The sequence below is a fragment of the Misgurnus anguillicaudatus genome, chromosome 14 (assembly GCF_027580225.2).
Source record: "Misgurnus anguillicaudatus chromosome 14, ASM2758022v2, whole genome shotgun sequence".
Classification (NCBI taxonomy): Eukaryota; Metazoa; Chordata; class Actinopteri; order Cypriniformes; family Cobitidae; genus Misgurnus; species Misgurnus anguillicaudatus.
Genome location: NC_073350.2, coordinates 27,084,162 through 27,110,695, shown reverse-complemented (window position 1 = coordinate 27,110,695; position 26,534 = coordinate 27,084,162). Strand labels below are relative to the sequence as shown.

At 37.8% G+C, this 26,534-nt stretch overlaps 1 protein-coding gene across 1 annotated transcript in view; it reads left to right on the top strand.

Moving 5' to 3' along the window:
- Positions 1-26,534, top strand: part of pcdh17 (protocadherin 17) — a 90,213-nt gene that overhangs the window by 32,294 nt on the left and 31,385 nt on the right. The window contains exons 3-4 of the mRNA XM_055184152.2: positions 1,666-1,724; positions 1,835-2,007. Of these exons, the coding sequence (XP_055040127.2) occupies positions 1,666-1,724; positions 1,835-2,007 (232 nt within the window). The remainder of the gene's footprint in view (positions 1-1,665; positions 1,725-1,834; positions 2,008-26,534) is intronic.

The following is a 26,534-nucleotide window of genomic DNA, read 5'->3' as shown; positions in this document are numbered from 1 at the left end:
AGATTGACAAACCACTGAAGTTTACTCAATAAAGCGTTTCTTATTACTCAGCTCAGTCCTCGTTTGGCAGAACTGATTGGGGAACCGTTTGGACTTTTTTTATCTACAATAACAGATAAGTGGTCTGGACTGAAATGCAGTTGCGTGCCGTGTGAGAGTAGGATTTCATGAAACCTGGCAAGAACAAGTTCAGGTCATATTTCACACAAAACTACAAAAAACCTGATTTACTACTATTTACAGTACTAATGCTGTTTATGTTAGCATTTTTCAGGACCATCAAGATTTTTAGCATTGTGTGTGTGTGAAGTATTAAAACATTGGTAATGTTTGTAGGTGTACCTTTATTTATATGACAGAAGCACACATCCTTAAATACTGTGTGTTTTGTGACAAGTCCAAAGATAAATCACACTGTTTTGTTCATAACACAGCAAATTAGATTTACAATGTAACATTAAAACAGCACTTTTTACCTTACGATGACCTTGCGTAGTAAAAGCTCCTCCTGAACTTAAAAATCGGTGGATTTTAAAACTGCTTTTGATGCGCAACTGTTAAATAATGTATATTTACTGTATAACCAACCTTAAATAATTTATATCTACTATATATCATGCTACAACCAGACTACATATTCTAATTTAAATAAATAACTGTCTTAAACAAACAAAGCTGCTGGAGACTTGCCATTGGCTGTTGTATTTAAATAAATAATGAGGTGAGTCTAATAAAGGTTTATGAGCTATTTTGGGGATGTTTTACTATAAATATAATAGTTACATATTTAGATAATCTGTTATTACGTTTATTTAATAGTGAATTGCGATCATAGAGAATAGTAGCACTTTTCCTTTGAGTGAAATGCTGCTAAGACAACCAGACATAAGCCAACAAGGGATGCTATTTGTGTAAAGAGATACTCCGTTTTTTATGGTTAGCTGCACATTTCTGGGGGGCAGTTGGAAAATGTGGGGGGCAATGCCCCCCCTAGACCCCTGTAGACAGGCCTTGCCTTAGTCTTTGCTTTGTGTTTTGTCAAACCTCCCTTAAACACCAAAAGCACAGAAACTGGATAGTGTAACATAAATTAGCATCTTGCTTCTGTTATAAATAGGTTCTTTCTATTTGCCTGTAAAAACTCAGCTAAAGTAATTTACTTTTTTCTACATAAAATCATCCTAAATAATGTAAAGAACATTCTGTGAAAATGTAACCTTGATATCTTAAACATTGAGTAGGGAGATTAAAATCGATGTGAAATCTGGGATTGAAATCAAATGTTGACGCTCACAATCGGAGACCACAGACTGGGTCACATTTACATAAAATTATGTATGTGTAAGTGAATATTCAAATGCGTAACATGTCTCGTTTTTTCATATACCGACACATTTCCTCCTCTTCTTTCCTTTTCCTGTTTCCGTTTCACACTTATTTGTATATAACAGGTCATTAAGTTCACAAATGTGCAATTAAGTGTTTTGGATGTTTAATTTGCATGTTTCCCTAACTAATTAAAAATGCACACATCTAAAGATTAAAGCCCCCCATCTTCTTTTTTTGAATAATTAATCAATCTTTTTCACCAGGAGATTCTGTTGCACACCAGGACGCATCGAAATGTCGTACAAGACGTAAACTGTCTTCCTTTTTCCTCCACAGACAGATAATTTTCCTGCTGAGTCCAATTACATGGGTAACAGGCAGCAGTTTGTTCAAAGGTAAGGCCTATTTATTACTTTTATCAGCTGTGTTTGTCTCAGACTCTTAGGCATTTGGAAGTTTCTGTACACGATCCGTTTGAACGTTCTGTCTTGTTTTTGTCTCGCAGCAGCTCCACTTTCAAAGATCCAGAGCGTGCCAGTCTCAGAGACAGCGGACATGGGGACAGCGACCAAGCGGACAGTGATCAGGACACTAATAAAGGCTCCTGCTGTGACATGTCGGCTAAGGAAGCGCTCAAGATGAAGGCCACTGGCCTGAAGCCACAACCGCTCGAGCAGGGTGAGTCCTTCAATGTTAAGATGCTTATTAAGAACTGAAGACCACATTGTTGGGAGGGACGCCTGCTCTCTTTCATTAACACTGTGGTTGTGCTACTATACAGATTTTTTTCATGCACCTTTTTGTTTTCTCTGCATGTCCCAGAATAAAACTTTTAAAGGGGTGGTTCAATGGTATGTCATGCATTCTGACTTATTAACACAGTTATAGAGTTGTTTCCTCATGCTAAACGGAGGCAAAGTGTCAAAAAAGCAGTTGGGCGTGTTACAGAGTATTTCTGTGCCAGATGCACTTCGCCAGGGTTCGTACAAGTTTTTTTTAGATTACGGGTCCAGCTGACGTTTCAGGGGTTTCTATACATATCACTTCTTTTTATGGGCACTTCCTCCCGGAAAACCCGTCCCACCCGTCAATCAGCGGGAGACGCTAGAACTTACAAACATCACATCACGCGACAGCTTTGTTAAATTTTAAAACTCAACAATGGCACGAAAGAAGATGTGTTTTGGGATGTAAGAAGAAAAAAAGCCAGCTTTATGAAAACACTGGATATAGTTCATTATCTGGGGTAGCAACGGAGTTTTGCGTGTGTTTAATGCGCTGGATTTCATTGAAAAGTCCCAACTGGGTCATGAGTTGCATGCGGTAAGACAGACTTTTGTCTTATGTTGGAAATAGGCGCGTGCATATTATATAAATGACACGAACATGTAGAGAATCATAAGTTAAACAGTGTTGTATAGTGTTGCATGACTCGTACTCGCAGCTCGTAACTCCTCCTTCTCCATTTTTCGTACGTTTTCGGAAAGAATCTGTAAAGGTAATCTTTCTTTTATAATCTGATTAAACTAAAGACTCTTTGGAGATATAAAGGATGTAATACTACTCTATAGGTACTCCAGATTAACACCAGAAATGCAGAAACAGCGTGTGTTACGTGAGTTTTAATACTTTGCGGGCCGAATCTCTAAACTAAAGTGCCACTTCTGAGTGCAGTAATTTGGTCTGCATCTTTATTTACTGTACTATCACTTCATAATCCAGTTTAAACAGGCCCTAAATATGCTAAAGTAGCACTGCGTGTGAATGCTTTTGTTAAATTATTGTCCATATTTCAACACAATAATGCCTCCATTCGAAGTAAATTAAGTTTGGTATTATTAATAGAAATTGTCTTTTTTTTCTAAATCTTTCTTAATGAATCATTTTGAGAATGCCATTTACATGCCCGACGCTTATTTTGTCCAAAGCCTACGACCTTTGCAGTGTTAATGATAAAGGCGCAATTAAAGTCTTACTTTAACTTGTTTGCTGGCCTTGTCTTGATGTTATCATATTTTAGAGCCGCTTTTCGCTCTCGCGCTTTCCGTTTGTCCTTTAGACTCTCTATTCTCCCCATCCTCTTTCCCATCTCTCATTTTTCCTCTTTCACTTTCTTGTATTCCAGGCACGTTCTCGGTTTATCAAAGCAGGCAGGCCCATTATGATTTTATAAGCCAAACCACTCTAGCTTTTCCATTTAGTGAGTGCTGGTTAGACGCTGGGAGCCGCTTTCTTAAAACTTTGATAATGGAACATGGAAAATGACTTATCATCCGGCGGCCCATGTTACATTCTCCACCTGATTAAATATGAATAATTATTCCGGGTCTCTGTTGGTAGGACAAATTACTCGTGACATGGGTGGAACAGTAACCTCGCGGATTAGAAAGACGTCCCACGACCCCTTTTTATTGCACTTGTTCACGAACAAAGCTTATGAGGATGGTTTTATTCAACTGTGCCCGTTGGGTCATGCCGAAGATTATCACACCGGCTGTGTCCCTCATATGGCAAAATAAAGAAAAAACAAACCAAAACAAGAGGCGAAAGGAATAAATGGGCCACAGAAAGCAATACATCAAATATAATGGCACAATTAATCAATAGAACAGAGGGGAATCTACCGCTATCTGAGCCGAGGCAGCGAACGACTACGCCAAGCCTGTCTGCCTTGATTTGGCTTGCGTGTGCGGGTGTGTGTGTGTGTTGTCTTTTGGATTCACGAATACACTGAATGCACTGGCAAGAGAAATTGGCCAATTAAAGAGGCCCATATGTTTCATATTTTGAGAATGTAGTCATTTAATGGTGCATGGGAATGGTTGGAGAACGGCTGAAATTAGCCGGTTTAACGGTGTGACTCGCTTATACACACAAAGACAAGAGACACAGCTACGACGGTCCCGTGTCCAACAAGCAATATAATGACCTGAGCCATGAACAATAAGATAATGCCAGCAAAAAGTTCTGCATGTCTAATAGTTATTTGTATACAGTAAGTCGTTCGGCATTATTCGGGGACAATACTGATATTTCAACATTATCAACAATTTTTCCGTGGCACTCTTACGGATCTTCGCATTTTACCGTGGCCCTACCACGGACTTTCTTTTCTGTGGCATTCTCACGGATTGGTTACTCAACTGCTTTTTCCTATTTTCAAACCATTGTCGCTTTGGTTTAGGGTTAGATTTGGGGTTTGGGTTAGTATGTCACTTTAAGTATTAGTTTATACTATTTTTTTCTGATTTATTCTTAAACTTTAAACAATTGTCGCCTGGCATTGGGTTAGAGTTGGGTTTGAATAAGGATGTCATTTTATGCAAAACTAACCCTAAACTAAAGCGACAATGGTAAGAAAATAGGACAAATCAGTTGAGTAACCAATCCGTGAGAATGCCACGGAAAAGAAAGTCCGTGGTAGGGCCACGGAAAAATGTGGAGATCCGTGAGAATGCAACGGAAAAATGAGCAAAAAATTCTGTGACTATTCCACGGAAATTCGTGAGATCAGGTTGGATATTTAGATATCTTAAAATAAAAAGTTTTACTCATGTACTGAGTATTTATTCTTCTAGGGTTAGCATTCAGCGCAACGATCAATGTAAAAATGATTCACACAGAAATTCATTGCATTTATTCAGTTGGCAGACTACTCAAGTTATACATTTTGTTACATCAGGTAATCGTAAAACCCTCTGCGCTGCTGTATCAGTTGAGCAACAAGAACGCTGTGTCTCTTTTCGCTAATGTTTTGAGCCAACTGAAAATGGCTTTTATCCCTCACAGACTCTTTTTCATTTGCGTCGAATTAAATGCACTGTCTAGTCTCTTTGGATTTATATATCGCTCCCATTTTCCATTTTTTCTTCGTTCTCAATGGAGATCAATAGTTGTGCTACGAGACGGTTAACTGAACCGCTGTCTGTTTTGCCAATAATGCTACAGAGGGCTGGGCGGATCCTCACAGACACAGGCGGATGACACATGGCCAGGCTCTGCCGGTGTAGCTGTCCCCTGTGACTTCTCTTAAGCTTTATCACCACCAACATGAGACTGTTTTCGCTACCAGCAACTTCTAAATCGGTGTTAAAAGGATTTGAGATGGATACAATATGGCCATAACGACAACATTGTAACAAAATAAATGTTAAGGATTGTGATGCATATGCAGCATGTTATAGCCGTGTCATGTTTGGTTGAGTGTTATTGCCGTTTAGTGCAGCAGGTTATGGTCAGTGGATATGAGTTTGTGTGTATGTTAGAAGCCACTTGGGTTTGATGCATTATTTAGGAAACAGGAAAGGTTTCCTCGACTTCCCATACTTTCCCTTCTTCACACTTTACATCTACAGTAAACTAGGTGGTACAGTTAACTTCTAGGTATACATCCATGCTCAGCATATTAACTAGATGTTGTACCAACCAACTGGTATTGCTGATGGGAGATTTTGTATTCATGAGGGCCAAATTAATGATGGGAGTGAACCGAGAAACAGAACAAGATAGTCGATTGTAATCTCTTTCTTATCTCCATCTCTGTGTTTTGTTTTGATTTGCTTTCTTAGCACCACACGCGTAGACTTACTCTCTTCCCTTCGGCACCGCAGTCTGGCTGGTTTCCGGGTTGTGAGGATTTTATGCAGTGTGTTTGTGCTCTCTCCTTGGGCTGTGTATTAAGTCATAATTCAGTCAAAGAAGGAGAGAGAGAGAGAGAGAGAGAGAGAGAGAGAGACAGACTAGGCCTTCAAATAGAAATAAACAATAGAGTGTAGTAGAAGACAATACCCATCTCTCTTTCTCTCTCTCTCTCTCTCTCTATCTCTCTCTCTCTCTCACCATCCACTCTAATTATGCTCAGCCTCAAGCACAACACATTCAGATGCATCATAACCGCATAGACATATGCAGCATGAATAGAATCAAGCTCCCTTATGGATCTACTTGCGTGTTTTTATCCCTGTAGAGCAAAGATGGTTTTATGTGCCATGTTCATCACGTTCTCTGTGCTTTGGATTGGATCAAAACCAAGCCGAAAAAACTAGCTCTGTTCCAAAACCCAGTTGTCGAGTTGCCCACCTAGAAAGCCTATAAAAGCATCATATAAGTGCTGCCACTGGGAATGGCATTTTAAAAACGTACTGTAGGCATAAACATCTTGACTTTTGATGTATCTAGTTCGGCCAAATTCTAGAACAGCATCGCATAGATTCTCAGTAGACAATGCAATGCCAGATGGAATAGAGGAATGCTTATTTTTCAGTCGTTTGCATTGTTGGATATGCGTAATCTATTCAAATCGCTTCTCTTGCATACTTTGCATGGTGTGCGCTATTCAGAGCCACAGCGTATGAGATGTTTATTTTATAATAAGATGCTGATTTAAAGGGATAGTTCGTCCAAAAATTTAAATAATGTCATTAATGACTCACCCTCATGTCGTTCCAAACTCGTAAGACCTCCGTTCATCTTCAGAACACAGTTTAAGATGTTTTATATTTAGTCTGAGAGCTTGTTGACCCTTTGTTGAAAATCTAGTCAGAGTATACTGTCCATGTCCAGAAAGGTAAAAAAAATCATCAAAGTAGTCCATGTGACATCAGTGGGTCAGTTAGGATGTGTTGAAGCATCGAAAATACATTTTGGTCCAAAAATACAAAAATTACGACTTAATTCAGCATTGTTTTCTCTTCCGGTTCTGTTGGAAAATGCGTGCACGAGACTAAAGTCACGTGACTGCAGTGACGCGGCTGACGTGTTATCCTAAGACATGTTTGTGAAGTTGTTTTTTTTTCAAACTTACAGCATGTGTCTCCCTCAGACTGTAAACGAAGCTCAGGTGCACAAAAAAAAACTGGGGGGCACCATATAACACGTCAGCCATGTCACACGTCACACGCGTCACTACAGTCACGTGACTTTAGTCTCGTGCATGCACTTCACAACAGACGCGGAAGAAAAGACAATTCTGAATAAAGTCGTTATTTTTGGACCAAAATGTATTTTTGATGCTTCAACACATTCTAACTGACTAACTTTGATGATGTTTTATTACCTTTCTGGACATATTGGTACTAGATTTTCAATGAAGGGTCAACAAGCTCTCAGACTAAATATAAAACATCTTAAACTGTGTTCCGAAGATGAACGAAGGTCTTATGAGTTTGGAACGAGATGAGGGTAATGACATTATTTTTCATTTTAGGATGAGCTATCCCTTTAAATTTCACACTTTTTTTAATCTCTTCTTACTTCCATCCCGTTTAGTGAGTGGACAATCGTGAAATTGATTCATTAGGCTCTCTAAACTGGGAGCTGTATGTTCATTAGGCCGAAAAGTATTATTTTTTAATTAATTGGTGATTAATCGACGTAAATTTGGCTGAATGTGTTCATCGGCAGCCCGCGCACGGTCCGATGCGCCAGTATGAGAACGCACGGCCCATTTTGCCTACCTGAGATAATCGTGCGCGTGTGTGCGTGAAAAGGTCCCGTTAGATTGCTGTGTAAGTGTTCCAGATGACCTAGCTTAATTGTGTTTGATTGGAGCGCGATAATCAAATTGTCTCACCTTTTTCCTCCCCATCATTTCTCCTCCTTTGTTCTACCGGAATGCCATGGATGCTTCGGATTATCCATCTGATTGAACAAAGGAAAGAAGTATAGACAGAGAGAATGAGAGCGCATTATAGCCAGTGGTTTGCAGTTTGGCTGGTTAGCGTGTCCATTTAGCCCCCGCTGTTAAATGCCGTGACTGCCATTACGGAGACAAAAAGCTGGTTTTTCATTGGCAGCTGTTAAAGGTTAGCCATGCGTTCTGACGAAATAAATGCAATGTATAATTAGCATTGCTTTACCTTGGATGTCTTACCAAAGGCCAAATTTTAATTCGATAAAAAATGACTTTTGTGCTCCTGTATGTCACACCTCATGATGTACAGTAGTAAAGGGCTTAGGTGCGTGCGTTTTTTTAAGGTGACATTTACAGTAAGGTCACTTATTCATCTGATGGATTAGTGTCAATAATAGCAAGCTATGTGCTTCAAGGTTTTGTGACAGTCGAGGAAATAAAACAGGAACTATAAAACGGCTCGTTCTGGTTCTTCATTCTGATTGGTTGAAAGGCGTTCTAAGCCGTGATAAAATACCCTGGTAAACCCACGGTTCAGACCGCATCACAAGTATCACTGCGCCACTGTTGCTGCGTACTGATTTATGAAAATAAACACCACAGTCTTTAATCATTTTTTTATTTTTCTACATTTGCACAATTATGGCGATATCCAGATAAATGTCAGTAAATATTGTTGAGTCATTTCGTCAATAAAAAGAAAACGTTCTCTGGGTTGTTTTTGTCTTAAATTGATATTTCCGCTATTATCCACTAGATGGCAATCTTACCCAACTTTAACACTGACACATTCACTCGACACAACAGCGTTGTGGTGGATTTAGCGTGACGTGTAAGTTTTGATGGCTCTGAATCTGATCTCTTACAAAAGTTCTTCACAAAAATGGAATTATCTCCGCTTTTAACTGAAAATTTGAGAGGTGATAACTGATAAGAGAACAAATGAAGGTAGGATGAAACAGGGTTTTTTTTTTGTTGTTGTTGGAAATCGGATGGTCTGTTCTTTCATTTGATATTTTATGTTTATTTAAAGATGATAATTTTTCTGTAAGGGATTAAACTAAATCTGGGTGGCAACTTAAAGAAAAAAAAGCTGACGGGGAAAGAGTTAAGCATGCTTCCAAGCATATTTGATCATCACTTCAACAGTTGCACGATATAAATGTTAATATATATTTAAGATGAATGTTGATTCATAAAAATAAACACCACAGTCTTTAATCATATTTTCATTGTGTCTTTGCTGCGTCTGTGTTGCTTGAGTATTGCACTCTGTTGCAGCCACAATTGATTCTGAGGAACTACTTTGTTTGGCGGAAGAGGAATATTTGTACTAATATAATTACAACTTATTTGTGTTTCATTTTGTGAAACCCTGCTATGCATATGAAGTAACCGTTTTATAAACGCAAGAAACCCCGCAAAGCAGTGGGGTTACAGTGCATTTTATAACAGCTAAGGGGCGTTGTTAGGCATGACGCGAAGCGGTAACCCACTGCTTCTTGGGGCTTATTGCTTTATTATAGACCTCTTTGTCTTACGTAAATCACTCATTTTTAGCAAAACTAATCAAGATCCTCTTTAACCTACTTAGCTATTGGAACAAAGCACTGAATTTTGGTCCGCACACAGACACAGAAATTGCTTGTTTTGATAAAACCAGAGAACAAGTGCTGATTAAATATTTGGATAAAAGTGTATGCCAAATGCGTAATTGCAAATTTGTCGCTCTGAACAGGACACCAGAACGTCAAGCATCAGCTGAAAGATCTTATCAGACATATTGATTAAATTCCTGATTATACAACCTTTTGTTTAGCTTCTTAGCTAGTAACATGATTCATTCATCAATACCCAATACCAGGCCTTTATAGATAAAGGAGGTGTTTCGAATAAAATAGCATTTGACTTAAGCGAACTGTTTAGTTACATCGGGAGGAAAAAAATGTGTGAAAGTTTCTGCGGATGTTAAGACTAAGGAAATTTGTAGGAAACTAAAGTGGGCTGATTTCGATTTCATGATTATTTTTGTTTCACCTCCTGTTTTGTACTCTACAACAAACGATTTAACGAAAAGCAAAGGATTGCTGTGTGTAAACGCACCGGTATTCATTAACTCGTGTTTGGTGTTTAATGAAGCGACCGCGATGGGGTTGCAGGTGAAAAAGCAACAAGTAATGAATAGCACTCTACCAAAAATACACCTAAAAGGAATGATACATCTTTTTTGTGCATATCCCTCATCGTGATCCCTAAACACATCTACTTCAAAGGAGTTAAATCAGTTAATTAATGCCATTCTAACTGATGCCCTTTTCCACTTGTTGCCTAGGTAACCTCTTTCTCCTGGTACTCAGACATTAGCCAAATCCATATTGACAGATTTGAATGTTTTTGCGCTGTTTTTTCTCCTAAAAAGGTCATTTCCTGTCATTCATTTTTGCACGTATAATTCATACGTGTTAGCAATGGTTCAGTTTGTCGTGAAATGGCTCTTTGGTTCGCCAGGGCTATTCATCATAAGTGCTTTTGGCTTTTCTTCTTAGTTCCTTTCCATAATACACTTCCTTCCTTAATTTTGACATCTGTTTTATTTTCTTTTTTCTTTAATGAAACTAGTACTGTGTAATGAAGTAATTCTTTATTGTTTTTGAGAGATTTTAGTTTTTGTAAATCCACAGCATATGTACACGCAAATGGAGTAAACAAAATTTGTAATCTCTAATCCCCTTTAACAATGAAGCACCCTTAAAATCAAGCATCTTTCTCATCCTTTCTTGTTTTGATTGGTTGGTAGGAATGTTGTTGAAAATGCAACAAGGATCCAGGAGCATGTCCTACTTGGCGAAATCAGGGTAAGCGTGTATAAAGACAGATTTACATGTTAAGATGAGCTTTCCCCTCCATAAATCAGTTCTGTATAAATTTCATTTTTACTGAAAGTGCTGCGTGCACAACTAACTTCATAATCTCCAAAATTTATCTTACTGAAGTTTATATTGCAGAAACTCTTGAACTGGGGATTTTTGAGTTTTGCAGGAATAGACTCCGAGAGTGTCATCAAAGCAGACTGCCAACAAGAATAATCGCTATCATTGTCTTTCTTAAAAGTGATTCAAATATGCATTAATATCACATAAATCTTACCGTTTTGGACCGCAGTGCATTTTTCATGTTTGACAACTTTTGTATCTCTCTTTCGTATTTTCAGCTGTCACCCCAAATCTTATTTAGCTGTACACTCTCAGATTTGTCCTCTATCATTTCTGACAATAACAAGCGTGTCATGCTAATGTTGTTGATTTGCAGACGAATGCAACATAAAGGAATTGAAGGGTCAGCAAAACTCTTGTGATTTACTTTGTTCGTTTTTGATACTGTCGGCAAGACTGCTGTGAATCATCTATCAAAATTGCTGAATAGTTAATCAGTTTGTTACTTTCTTGCTTGTAAATTCAATTTGTGCAAATTAGAATTTGATCGAAACATAGATCAAAACTCATCATCTGTTGTCACGAATCATGTTTGAAAATGCATTGGTGTGGGAGATGGCTTAAATGTAGCTTAGATACACACACACCCAGCCGTAAAGGCAAAGGCCAGGCCATCGCAGATATATAGCTTGTGACTGCATGAGCATGAAAGTGGCTGACCTGTCGACTCCCATGGGGAAGAGCAGCTTTTCCCTCATAACGATTACAAATCACCAGCAATGCAATTACCAAGGGCTCAGCATTGCCTCTCGCGACTTAAACAATGGTAGCCAGACTCTGAGAGCATTGTTCAATAGCAAAATAAAGCCGAAGATTGGTTACTCGCTCAAACGCAATAAGAATTCGTGTCCATTCACTTATATGGAGCTTGTGGGGCCACTGGAGGTTTATTTTTGTTAGGGGCCATCAAAGTAATATGCATGCTATTGAATGAAGCTCATGAATCAAAATTATAATTTTGTGGCTATTCATGCTACTGTGGCTTAGAGGCCATCTATATGCTAGTGTGCTCCCAAACACACAATGAACTTTTAACAAATGTATACTGTAAGTGTTAAAGGGATAGTTCACGCAAAAAATCATACTTACCCTCAGTGTTGGGGAAAGTTACTTTTAAAAGGAATGCATTACAATTAGCCTGACGTTGTCATACTCAATTCTAGTCAGAATTTGAGTCTGATACCGCTCCATTGGGCTATAATTATGAGGCGTGTCTCAACCGAAAAATGCCTCTGCACTCAATTGGATAGACCTACGACCAATCAGAGCAACGGAGTGTGTGACGTATGTTGAAATTACGTCTTTGCAGCCTGACTGAACTGATAGTTATTTCGCTACAATGACACTAACATTGTGATTATACTAAGTCTGAGTTAGCGAATGTACATCAACACCTACTATGTTTACAACATTTCGTTTATACCACAACATGAAGTATTTACTAAGTCATAGAGTAAGACTATCTCTTACCATTTGTACGTTAGGTGAACTTCATCCAAGACGATACCCATTACGTTGGCTTGAAAATATTGGAGCCTAGTATGTCCCTCCACTTATTCAGCAACCATGATTCCGGGCTTCCGAAAAGAAGCTGGCAACGACCGCTAATTATATCCATCTCGTCGTGCATGCTGAGTTGCATCGGCGTGATAACATTACCCATTTCAGTTGCGACCAACTTTTGCAGAATCCTGTGGGAAGGACAGCAAAAACATCAACAAATGCCCTGCTTGCGTTTCTCTGTTCCTCTTTTAAAATCAATGCTCTGTCGATATCTTTTAGAACAGACTCCATGTCAGAATCCACACATCTGAACTCTACAGTGCAGCCATTCAACACACGCGCTCTTTGGTGACGTGGTTCATTACGTTACAGTTGATTATCTGTCCATCATCGTACAAAGCCCGCCCTGACAATTTGATTGGTTCGCCCAGCTCTAGTCCTAGCATAGCAGCTCCTCAACGGAAAAACGCCAGACCGATCTTCCCGTTTTCAAACTCTTGTGGGCGGGGCTAAGATCGGCTGGCACCCAGGCTACATTACAATATTAAGTTACTACCAAAAAAAGTAACTAATTGCATTACTTAGTTACTTTTCATAGAATGGAATGCTTACATTACTTTTTAGTTACTTTTGCGTTACTTTTTCTTGGTGAAGCTTGGTCTCTTTTAAGCCTTGCAGGTTTTTTATTACTGAAAAGTTCTACATTCAGAAATTGAATATTTCATCACAAAAATGTCGAGCTCTGGCCTGCCATCTCAGTTTCTGACTTAAACTGTTCCCACACAAGCGTGTAAGCATGGAGTGCAAAGTGTGACTACGTTTACAGTAGTTTATTCAGTACATTTTTTATCAAATAAATTAAACTGAAAAGTAACTTGCATTACTTTTTTAAAAAAGTAACTCAAATATTAATGTGTACATTTAAAAAGTAATGCGTTACTTTTATTCGTTACTTCAGAAAAGTTATATTATTACGTAATGCACGTTACTTGTAATGCGGTACATTCAACAATGATTACCCTCATGTACCTGTATGAGTTTATTTATTCTGTTGAACACAAGATATTTGATAAATTATGGTAATCACATTATTTTTTATACTATGGAAGTCAGTGGGTGCTGTCAACTGTGTGGTTAATTTTTAAATATTTTTGATTGTATTCTTATACAGGTTTAGAACAACATAAGTGTAAGTATTTTATTTAGGTGTGAACTATCCCTTTAAGAATGTAGAGTTTTTCTCATCTGGAAACGAGACCAAAAATATTGATGACTCATCGTGCACTACACAGATTTTTGCCCAATCAGGCGCTTTTTAGATTGCTTATACCACCTGTGAAGTGGAAACTGCCCCACACAATATTGTCCTGGGACTGGTGGGATTAGTGTTGGGCGATATGCCCCATTTTGAGATCGTCCTACCGTCAACCTGTGAGATCTAGGGTGACCACCTGCTAATAAGCCCAAGGGGGGACAAGGGGTGTGTTTTTGAGGGACAATGTGGGACACTCCCTGGCCCGGTGGTGCACCCAACCCATGGGCCGACTTATTGATAGTGGTTTACCCATTTCTAGCACATACCACCTTACACTGCAAAAAAACTTATTTTCCAGAAAAAAAAATGTATTTTTGTCTTGTTTTCAGTAAAAATATCCAAAAATTCTCAAATTAATATGCTTCCTCCCGATGAGCAAAACGACCCAAGAAAAAAAAAGTCCAGTCCTTAGACAAAAACATCGAATTTAAGTGATTTTGTGCACAAAACAAAGATCTGCCAATGGGGTAAGCAAAAAAATCTTGAAAATTTTTCTAAAACACTAAATTCAAGATTTTTTGCTTGTTTCATGCACAAAATCACTTAAATGTGATATTCTCGGTCTAAAAACCAGACCTACCCTCTTGGGTCGTCCTGCTCCTCAAGACAAAGCATCTCAATTCAAGAATTTTAGATATTATTTAGATATTTTTACTGAAAACAAGGCAAAAATACCAAGACATTTTTTTCTTGAAAATCATTTTTTGCAGTGTACATGGCATATTATTTAATGCCATATTCCCCTAAAAATGATGTATGCTCATGAATAGGCCAACCAATGTGTATTTTTTTTAAATAAAGATTCATAATATTTTGAACATTCAATGATTGACAGATGCACTTCCACTTACGATTTACTTTAGCTATTTAATTTATTTTTCATTATAATTTATTCACTTAAATAAATTATAATATAACATTATAGAATTAACAGGAATTGAAGTTGCTCAACAACACAGAAACAGTTAAAAAAGTCTCACAACTCCAGGGGTTCACGGAACGAGAAGAGGGAGGAAGGATGGTGAACTTGCATGTTAGTAAAGGCAGGCGCAGGGAAAAAACTGTTCAGTGTTCTGGAGACATCTTTAGGACTTTCAGCCACAAATATTTATTTTCCCAGTCTTTCTTGTACCCACACCTTCTCTTTTTAATTGATGATGGCAGTGCAGAGTCAGACTCCGTCTCTTTCTCCATTTTTCGAATTGGAAAGCGCGCATCTAAAAGGGATGCACGTACGTGGCTGCGTGCGGACTGCGCTGTCATGACAACAACGAAAAGTTGACAACAACCTAGTCAGCAGTTCAACTCGAGGGGTGACAGTAGCTTGCGAGTGGCGAGCGAGCCTGAACTGTCTAGTAATGTTCGTTTGGCTGCCTGGGGCTCAAGGATATAGAGCGACCAACTATTTTTAAGCAAGCATTGATTATGCGTGACACGGTCTCAATTTGCGGGACGCATGAATTGGGCTTCAAACGCTGTGCGTTCACGCGCTACGCGGGACGGGTGGTCACCCTAGTGAGATCACCGATACACAATAGTATCGGGGGGTGGGGGAGTAGTTTACTCATTTACTTATTTGTTTATTTATTTTTACTAATTTATAACAAGTCGCTTGATTGGTGAAGAAAAAAGAAGCAAGGGCAACACTGTCATGACCGCAAACTTCATAAAACTAATGCCATTTATCCATCCGCATCATTAAGTCTAAAATTTCCTGCGTGCCAGGGAGTGGGAACAACAAACTCACTGCTTTTAACCCTCTGCGCGCCTAACAATGTTAATGTTCAGTTAAAACTATGATTATGATAATAATAAAACTATCGCCAACTATCGTCATGAAAGCGCACTATTAGCGATCGTCGATATACGATACTATTGGCACAACCCTAGGTGGGATTAAGTGATGGCACTGTTTGTTTGTAAACCTCACCTTAACGTGCCGTTAGTGTAAACAGCTGCCTCGGTGGAAAACTCTAATTAACACGTTCACACACAACAGGTACCATATGGGAGGTTGCTGGGGTCATATTTCTGTAGCATTTATATCTGGTACCCCTGATGCGTTAATTGATGCCTTTCTTTGCATCTCAATGTCAAGAAAAGCCAAGATGTCTCAAATGTTTCAATTTAGCCCCATAACAAGTATTCAATTGAAATGAGAGTGAGAAAATAAACTATTTGCATATACGAATACGTTATTGTGTGATTTCACAAGCTCGCATATTGCAGCAGATCTGCCACACGGGGTCTGTTGTGTCAAATGGTTACCCATAATCATTGGAGCCCCTCAAGTTTTTTTCACCTTGTTATTAATCCTCTTCCTAAAATAGGCTGTGTTCTCTTAAGCGAATAAGCACGGCCCAGTTGATGCATGTGAATGTCAGAGGAAACATTTGGTGAGGGAAATTAGAAGCCCGAACAATCTGGAGTTTCTCAAGTCTCAATCATTCATGTATTACTCTTGTTGTTGTTGTTGTTGTTTCATGACCTCACTTCGTTCACTTCACTTGGGTTTAAACGTGCACGCTCAATCAATTTAGCCCACTGAGCTAACGCAATCCCCCAGAGAGGAAACAAATATCAGAACCTCAGGATTTTGTTTCCTTTATTATAAGAGATTGAAGGGATTAGCTTTCACTCCTAATATACAGACTGCCATTTTGTTTCATTTTTGTTTCACAGTGAAGTTGTATGGTAACTGCAGTTTTAAAGAGCCCCTATGGTCCGATTCACGATTTTACATTTCCTTTGGTGTGTAAGTGTGTACACGTTAACGATATGCAAAGGTACAAACCGCAAAGTAAACGCGAGTTATCGTCTTTCTTGGACTACAACAAACACACGGATTGTAGGCAACAGTTTACTTCTTGGGATTGGTGATGTTGACAAGACCGACATTATCATATTTCCTCCCGCTTCGGACTTACAGCCTGTAAGTTAACTCATGTTGGCATTGCATTGTGCGTGAATCTTTTAAACATGGTAAGGAGCGTCACATTTCCGGCTGACGTCAGAGGTATTTAGGCCAATCACAACGTACAGATTAGCTGGCGAATCAGGGACACAGCGCTTTTCAAATCGAGCAGTTTTGTACAAAATCCGTGCGTTTAGGAAGAGAGGGAAATCTGGCGCTACAAAATGTATGGTATGTGGAAAATAATGTGTTTTTGAACCATAAACCACGTGAACACATTGTATTATACCAAATACACAAAATAACATTTTTTAGCAATGAAATAGGTGCCCTTTAAGGTCGCTAAGTAATAAGTTTGGGAACATGTTTGCCTCTTCAATTCAGCCTACTATTTTGAGTATTGACTTGAGTTGAAAGTTGACACAACTTATAAAACAAGTAAAAATTTAAACCTAATATGTTAAGTTAAAGTAACAAAAATATATGTTGATTTGACAAAATCAATCATTGTTGATTTTTTACAGCGTTACGTTTTTAATATGAAGTGTTCATTGGTTTGTCTTTAACTGGTCGCAATCATTTCTCTGCTGTCAATTCGATTATAATTGGGGCTGCCAAAGATTAATCGCGATTAATCCCATACACAATAAAAGTTTGTGTTTGCATCATATATATGTGTGTGTGTACTGTGTGTATATATTATGTATTTTATTTAGGTATATTTTTTGTTTATATTTATAATAAATAAACAAAAATATAAAAATAAATATAAATACACATCTAAATGTTTCTTAAATACAAACATAAATGTGTGTGTATTTATGTATATACATAAATTATGCAAAAAACTTGTATTTTGTATGCGATTAATCGCAATTAATCTTTTGACAGCCCTAATTATAATGAGTATTTTCTTCATAGTTTTTTACCAGTAGAAATACATACAATATGCATAAAATTCCACGTTTTAACTTTTGCACATTTTTTATTTGATCTAAAAAAAAACACACATTTTAATGGCTTGAATTTCGTACAATGTGAAAATAATTTTAGTGCCATTCTTCACTTGTGTGAAATGTATTTTTATCTATTTCTCAAAAGTAAAACTGTTTAGTTGGGCGTTGAATATTATCATAAGGCTGAGAAACAGAGATGTTGATATATTTCCTAGCCCTGCATAACGTAGTCTGTAGGTGCGCTATTCAGTAGTTTCTCTGTTTGATGTAATTAAGCAGAAACCTTGTTAGCCCCTGGTATGGTGGTTATGATATTTGAGAGTCATAAAGACACTGTGTCCTCTGCCTTCCGAGGGAGCAAACCATAAATCTGTGACATTAGCCCGCCGCCCCTGTCGCCGTAGTGACTAATTACGGTCTGTTTGTATAAGTAATGGCTTATTCTTCACACGGTACCTTGTGATCGTGATTAAGAAGGGACCCCGTCGGAGCTGTAGACTCATTTTCCCGCTCTTTCATTGGTCGCTTGCTTATCATCTCCCTCTCCTCTTCAATGAAATCTCATTATTTGACACGTGCTAAGTGCTATTCGGGGGTCTTTCCGCCCTAGACAGAGCTGGGATTAAGAAATTAGGAGGTATTAATCTATACCGAAGCTAATTTATACCTCACATTTGCAAAACGGACAAGAGCTCATTGCTGAGACAAACTTCCAGAGAAAGAGTTAGCGACAGTAATTGGCGCGCCCGATCTCAGCGCGGACCCGCAGCAGCTCGAGCGCGACTCGCGCTCATGTTCTTTATGATCTTTCGCGTTTGACCTTATCACTTGTTCAAACGCTTTGACATAAAGGTTGAAAAAAATGTTTTTGCCAAATACAAAGGCGGACGTCTCGGAGGAAAGCCTTTTTGAAGAGCGTTTGATTTTGTTTTTCTCGCTAAGGGCTGAGCCTTGGCACCAGCACTGCCTCTTTAAATATTATTTTACTGTCTAAGTAGAGAAAAATACTTTATGAAAGCAATCAAATTTGAGTAGAGGCCGTGTTCAAACCAGGCACCATGGCTGTAAACCATTACATCCAATAACCCAAGAACATCAGCGCTAGATTAATATACTTTAACAGTGCTTGAGAGATTTTCACATATGAGTTCATAAAACAAAGCTGACAGCTCCAGATGTAGGCTGCAGTATTCATGCAAAACCTGCCTTTTTGTTTTCTATCAGACGTGACCCATGATGCATTTTAGATGTTTACAAGTGCTTGGACAGATGGAAATGCTCAAACCGTATCTGATGATGTACTGTATGTTTAGGGCAGTTGTTAGCTTTCCGTATCAACGCTACAATATATGTAGTCTGTTTTATTTTACCTTTTTTGTGTCTCTCTTATTCCCAGGATCACTGATGTATTCAGATGTAGGTCAAAAACCTCAGCTAAAACACAATATGTTGTCAAGTATAGCCCATTTATTTGGAAGTTTTATTACTGAAATCAAAACTGGACTGGATACACAATCCTGGTCTTATTTGTGCATTATACCCTCCGGGTATACTGTACTGTACGTTGTACCACAAACAAAAAGGTTTATTTTGTTTATTTTGTTTTCCATTCTAGTGCATAACAGTTATATTTCCAAATCTTACCAGTTTCCAATATAAAGTATAAGGTATATTTGAAGAGCTTATGATGCAAAAGCTGCTAAACGTCACCTCCATCACAGTAGAGCTGCGCGATTCTGTATAAAATGAGAATCATGATTCTTTTGCTTAAAGGTGCAATGTGTAATTTTTAGAAGGATCTGTTGAGAGAAATGCAAAATATTATACAAAACTATATTATCAGGGGTGTATAAAGACCTTTCATAATGAACCATTATGTTTTTATTACCTTAGAATGAGACGTTTTTATCTACATACACCGAGGGTCCCCTTACATGGAAGACGCCATTTTGTGCCGCCATGTTTCTACAGAAGATTTTACTTTTTTATTAAGTTGTCTCCAAAAATGACATGTTTGTCCTGTGTCGGCTACCATAGATTCTCTATGCGTTTCAAAAGCAAGGGATGAGCTGTAAACTAAGCTGTTGATTGCATTTTGCAACCTCACCACTAGATGCCGCTAAAACTTACATACTGCACCTTTAAAATAAAGCTCACGATTCTCAAGAACTTTGTTAATTTTAAAGACATACAACCCCTGAACAGTAGTTTAACATTCGTTTTTACAGGTGTAAAGAATTATGATTATGAAAAAAAAGTTTTGGCGCAAATTGCTGCCACATGGATTGACATTACTTTATAGTAATGAGATATGACGTGGTTCGGTGGCAACCAATCGGAAGGCGGAATCCTCCGCTTGAGAGGATTCCAGAGAAGTATTCGAGCGTCAAAGCATTTTTTGACGCTCTTGCTGGCGGCGTGAACGTCCATCGGGTGAATAAATCTACATGCACGCTTAATCTTCATGCCCACTAGAACACTTGGGCCAAATACAGGAAAACATAATGTAAGTGTTTAATTGCAAAGACAGCAAGTGTGGTTATTTTGGACGAAGCCAATGTTTCCCCTTGTGCTAAAAACCCTTTCGGAAGGGATACCTAAACAACGTCAAGGTTCTTGTCGGACATACCTGCGCATTGCTCTGTCTCAATCATTCTCTTTATTTTCTGTTTCTTTCTGTCTTACTTCTCGGCGAAAGCATCCGCTGTACCAGTGGAGCGAACACAAGCACATCTGGTTTGCGCAATAATAAATGTGACGCAAGACGTCATCGCGGTTTCTGTTGTCGAGAGAACTGACGAGACTGCGGCTTTCCACCTTAAAAACTACAATTACCTGAATCGTCGAAATGGTGGATTAAGATCGTTTGGAGGGTCAAATCGAGATCACGATCTTTTAACGATTAATCGTGCAGCACATATTGTAAGTTTATCAAATGCTTTTGATTTAAATCCGCTTAATCTAACCCACATGCCATTCAGAAATATCGGTTTGTTGGCAGAATCCATTAAGAGTCTGAAAAAAGCTAATTTATAATAATGCACTAAGAGGCTTTTGCATTTGAGCTCTTCAATCGTCTCAATTTAATATTTTTTATTTAGGTCACATTATTATTACGGTTTCGTCTTGACTTTGAAGTAACCTACCACACTCCTCTATATTTCAAGCTACAATAGCTATGCAGTTTTGCCTATCAACCTCATCTATTTTTAAAATGCAGAACAGTAGATCATTTTCTTTACTCTCTCTCTCTCTCTCTCTCTCTCTCTCTCTCTCTCTCTCTCTCTCTCTTTTGGTTGATTTAAGCTTAAACTGGTTATTAACTTCAGAACTTTGATAAGCACACATATGTTAGATTAATTAATGCGTTGACTGTATTCCCCGGGCGAATCGGCTCGCATTTTAGTTTTAACCTTTTACTTTAAGGCATTGTTGGGTGTATAATTACGCTTGGCTTAATTAGTTAGCTATTAAGACCTGTCATGAGATAGTGACAGGAACCAAAGGACTGAAGAAAAAACATCTGTCTGTCAAGAGGTTTATAAAGGTTGTTAAAGCTCAACTCGAACCACCATGCAATTCGTACAAACAACTTGATTAAGTCAAAACTGGCACTTGTATGCTATTAAATAGCAACAAGGCTGGCTGTTGTTTGGGTTGTGTCTTTTATATTTTAATGGGCGGAGTTTGAAGTGTACTCATCCAAGACAGTGCTAGCTCTGATTGGTTGGGGTATTGATTGGTCCTATCAAATAATAATCAGCCCTTATTGTTTGTTTCCTGAGGTTTTGCACTCCCACAAGGTTTCTTTATGAGGACCCAATTTGGAGACCTCCGTTGAAGTGTCCAATCATCCACACAGGCACACTTTCTTATCAAGCTTATCAAAAGCACTGTCTCAATATTTTGTTTTTTGTCTTTCTACCAATCTCCCCGATAATGAATTACCCATTATTTGTTTGTCTAGAATGGTTCTGGAAGAAACAGCTTGTGCAACATGATGCATGTGTATGTGACCGCACACTTGCTGTTAGTGACAAGGACATCCATGTTCACCATGATGTCACCAATCTATATATATATATATATATATACACAGTATACTGTGTTTTCTTCCGTGTCTGTGTCAGATTGGGATCAGGTTAGTAATAATTTATGTTCATCTCCACTTTGCTCAGGGAGGGCTCAGTTTCAGATTGCGGTGTCTTAACATCGACTCGGGCTGTGTTTTATGAATCATTAAGAGCTCAAGAACATTTATGCTAATGACTTTGAACTCATTTTAACTCCTTCCTGAAGGAACTACGTTGGGGTTTGTTAGTACAGCTTATCATCAGATACAGTTATCTTCTGTATACGTACTGATTTAGCAAAAGGCTTAAGTTTATCTCACATTATTTATGATGTGCTATTTCATATTGCCAGTCAGTGGCAGGTGATGATTGGACAGTAATGTGGTTACACCCTTCATAATTCATCATCATTATTTTTGCCTAATTTTGTTCTGAGTGTAATGTATATTCTTTAAAAAAAACATTTGTCGTAGAGCACTTGAATATAGATGACCTCGAGTAAACCGATACGAACCACAAATCTCCACATTGATTTCATGGGGTCCTGAAGATGTCCTGCTCTTTGCCAGTTTTGCCATAAGGGAATTCGTGGCATTTTGCCATTAAAGGAAGTTAAACATGACCCTGGTCTTATATCAGCGTTATGTATTGGTTTAGCACGATGAGGCGTGCTGCAGTGGAGCATGCTGTGTGGGTCCGGCAGAGCAGAGAAGTAAGGAGAGAAGTCATCTCAACCTTCAGGCTTTCAAAAGGCCTCCTGCCCTCTTTTTGGCACGTGACTCTGCTAAAGCGTGTGTGAGTGGTTATATCGTGCGTGTGCTTAAATCAAACCGCTCTTCTGTGCAAGAGAGCCTGAGTTTAATGAGCGCGTGTCCACCTCCGCCTGAGAGTCTGTAGGGGTAACGTGTTGTCCAGCATCTCCACAGAGATGATGCCCTAGAAGGAGATTATGATGATGGGTCCTCGCTTCCTGCCTCTTTTCCACTCCTTACCATCTGTGCGCTGTCTTCGTCTTGTAAGCATTTTAAGTGTGTTTTTGTTTACTTGTGGGATTTTTTCCTTTAGCGCTTTATATGATTTTGCATTGTAGCAAAGTAAATTACAGTTAACACATTTAGTAAACACACAAGCATGTGTAAAAATATAAAAAAGTATAAAATAAATAAATAAATAAAAATAAGTAAGAATATATACAAATAAGCTAATCAAATATATAGAGTATACAAAAGAGAAAAAAATACATTTTTATTCTGATAAAAGTGATAAACATTGTGATAAAATTTTAATTTTATTCTCATACAAACAAAACATATACTTTTTCATCAACATATGTTTTTAAATAAAAATATCCTCCAAAAATCATTAAAGACTGTTACTTTAAAACTGTATGACACGGTCTTATAGAAAAACCCAAATGAGAAATGTTTATAAGATATTGTTGGCCAATGAACATTGATGACTAACGAAAAAATATTGAGGAAAAAATTGCTTTTGAAGTTGTTCAAATGAAGTCCTTAGCAAATACATCCACTTAGTAAAGTTTTAATATATTTATGCTAGGATATTTACAAAACATGATGTTTACTTATGGATGTCTCCATTTTTTTTTAAAAAAAATTTGATAATAATTATTATTATAATTTACATCCAAAATGCTGATGTCTTTCTTTGTTCAGTTTAGAAAAAAATTAATAAAAAAAATATTTTTCTCAATTTAATACTTAAGATTTTAATGGACCCCAACAGTTTACAGTTTAAATGCAGTATAAAATTGCAGCTTTAAAGAGTCCAAAAAGAGGCATAATAGTCTTATCTACTGAAACGATTGTCATTTTTGGCAAGAAAAATATAAAAGATGTACTTTTAAACCACAACTTCTCGTTTTGCACCATCTGTGTGACCTCATGTAATGCGTCATCATGTCAAAAGGTCACGCATGACGTATGCGAAACTGTTTACAAGTGCGGAGAAAGAGGACCGTTCCGATGTTGTTGTATGTGGAATGATACTAATTAATGTCTTTGTTTATTGTTTAAAATGGTCCGCAAACGTGCGTTTCATATATGCAACACATGCTTTTGCAATTACATGAGGTCGCACTTGTGTGCCACATGGCTAGTGCAAGACGAGAAGTTCTGGTTTAAAAGTGCACATTTTTTATTTTTCTATCCAAAAATGACAATCTTTTTGCTAAATAAGACCATTATGCCTCGTTTGGGAGTCATTTGATACTGCAATTGTAAACTGCATTTAAACTGTAAACTGTTGGGGACCAATAAAGTCTATTAAATTGAGAAAAATCTTGGAATGTTTTCCTAAAAAAACTTAATTTCTTTTCGACTGAACAAAGAAAGACAACATTTTGGATGACATGGGGGTGAGTAAATTATCTGGATATTTTTAAAGAAAGTGGAGTAATCCTTTAATATCCTAATGATTTTTGGCACAAAAGAAAAATCTATATTTTGACCCATACAATGTATTGTTGGCTATTGCTAGAAATATACCTGTGCAACTGTTTTTTTTTTTTTTTTTGGTCCAGGGTCACGTACTTTATGGGTTTAGAACAATATAACAGTAAGTAATACTGACACTTTTATTTTTGGGGTTAACTTTTCCTTTATAGAAGTCACAATGATCTAGACACAGATTTGCATAATTCAACAGTGTGTCATCCTGCATATTTATAGTTACATAAACCCGACATTTTCCTGCTCTTGCTTTTGTCTGCCTATCCTGTTCTCTAAATGATGACTTCCTGTTCTGACAGCTATTGAGGATTCACAAGGTTCTGCTCTGGAAGTGACATCTTCTGCCCTTCATCTTAAAGCTGTGTTTAAGAGAGCCGGGCACGACCTCTCTCTGGCATGTCTGTTCACATTCGTATTGGGGAGGGATTTGATAGAGAGACACATGAAAGCTGTTTGTACCCGTCGGGCTTATCATTGTGTGCTCGTATGTATCGATTTTTCTTCACCATGTGAAATATTTAGCCTCGGTTTAAAGGTGCGTCATATTCAACCTGAGATAAAAGTCCCTGAAATGTTCAAAGCTGCAGTGTTTACTTTATTATCTATTCCTTTTATTGTATAAAATTTGTATTGTGTATGCTCTGATAGATTAGTTAAGAAAAATAAAACAATTTAGCAGACACTTTGATTGACATTGCATTTAAACAATACATGTATGTTCTGTGGAATCTAACCCATTAACTTTTTCTTGCTTAAACAAAACTTTTCCTATTGAGCTACATGAGCACATATTTGATACATGTTGCTCAAATAATTTTTCACAAAGAAAAGTGGAAAAAAAACATCCTAACAGAACAAAAGGAAGGAACATGCTGTCATGCTTAATACAGAACCAGTGAGAGATGGAGGGAGGGGATGAAGGATAGATGGAGATAAACGGACAGAGGGAGGAAGAAGAGACATGCTGTCTCACAGCAGGAGGTGGGCTTAAGTAGCCCACTTCTCCTGTTTCCTGTGGGCTATAAGCCACCTACAGTTCAAATAATAATCAAAAGAGAGAAGCTGTCGAATGAACGGTTATGTGCTCTCTATGGTAATTAGAGGGATAATTTCTATCTTCTGTGTCTTACTGTGTGCATCAATTCCACAGCTATGCCAAACGTTTTGCTACAGTAATTATACGGTAATGTTGAAGTCAACATTGGATCAAAACGACCCTGCACTCTTTAATATAAAGGTGCTATAAAGTGTGACATTTTAGTCAAAGGTTCCTAAAATAACCATTTCCTTCTCACCTTTCCAAAGCCTGTAGAACCATTTTGATTACAAAGAACTGTTCTGGAATTATAAAGCTTGACAAAGAATGTTAAGGAACCTTTTTAATTATATATTTTTATGTTACACATTCAAGATCATATTGTAGACCATCATCAGTGCATATCATTCCAAAAAAACAAAGCTTTTTTTTACTTTTTTCAGCTGGGTACACACCAAAAGATAATCGGGCTAATTTTGGGCCGATTTCCCCCCTTCCGACAATCCTAGCTATGTCCTGATTATCTTGATGGTTCTACAGATGATCTCATAAGATTTTCCCTTGGTGTGAGGTGTGTTAAGAGTGTCGGACCCTAATCGGAAGAACGTCAGAACCGCCCCGATCGCGAATCGTAAATATTAAACGTGTAATATTTTCTGATCAGAAATCCTGATGTGTGGGAGGAACCCCGAGGAGAAATGCGTGCATGCTCTTGAGATTATCACGTGAAACGAAATGATATCCAATCAAGCGAGATGATGGAAGACGGAAGCAGTCATGGCGTAGCACAAAGTGAAGTTGATGCATGTTCCCGCTATCTCCACGACTTCACCAAAACCATTTTCTTTTTTTTTTCTTGAATTTTCTGTTAAAATCATTGCAAACACTATCATTTAAATTTCTTCCTGCATATCTTCCAGCATGCTAATTCTGACGAGATTTCCTGTGTTCACAGTCGAGACTCTGGTTGAAAATCTGGTGTTGGTGTGCAGTTAAATCTAGGATTTTTTTATGCTTATGTTTGTGGTCTTTCACATTTTGAAAATCTTATAAGATGTAAAAAAAATCTTTTGGTGTGTACCCAGCATAACAGTAGCCTGGTTTCCATTACAGTTTTGAACAAAACTTTTTCGATATTTTCTGTCGATTAAAAAAAATATTTGAATTGACAGTGTTTTAATTAACTGACTAAACCGACTTATCCAACTAAAACATAACTTTTTCCACTTACAATCCAAAAATTTCTTCCAAAAATTGGCATGGTTTTTTGGAGACGTTTTTGGATTGCGAGTGGAAAAAAATGATGATGGTAG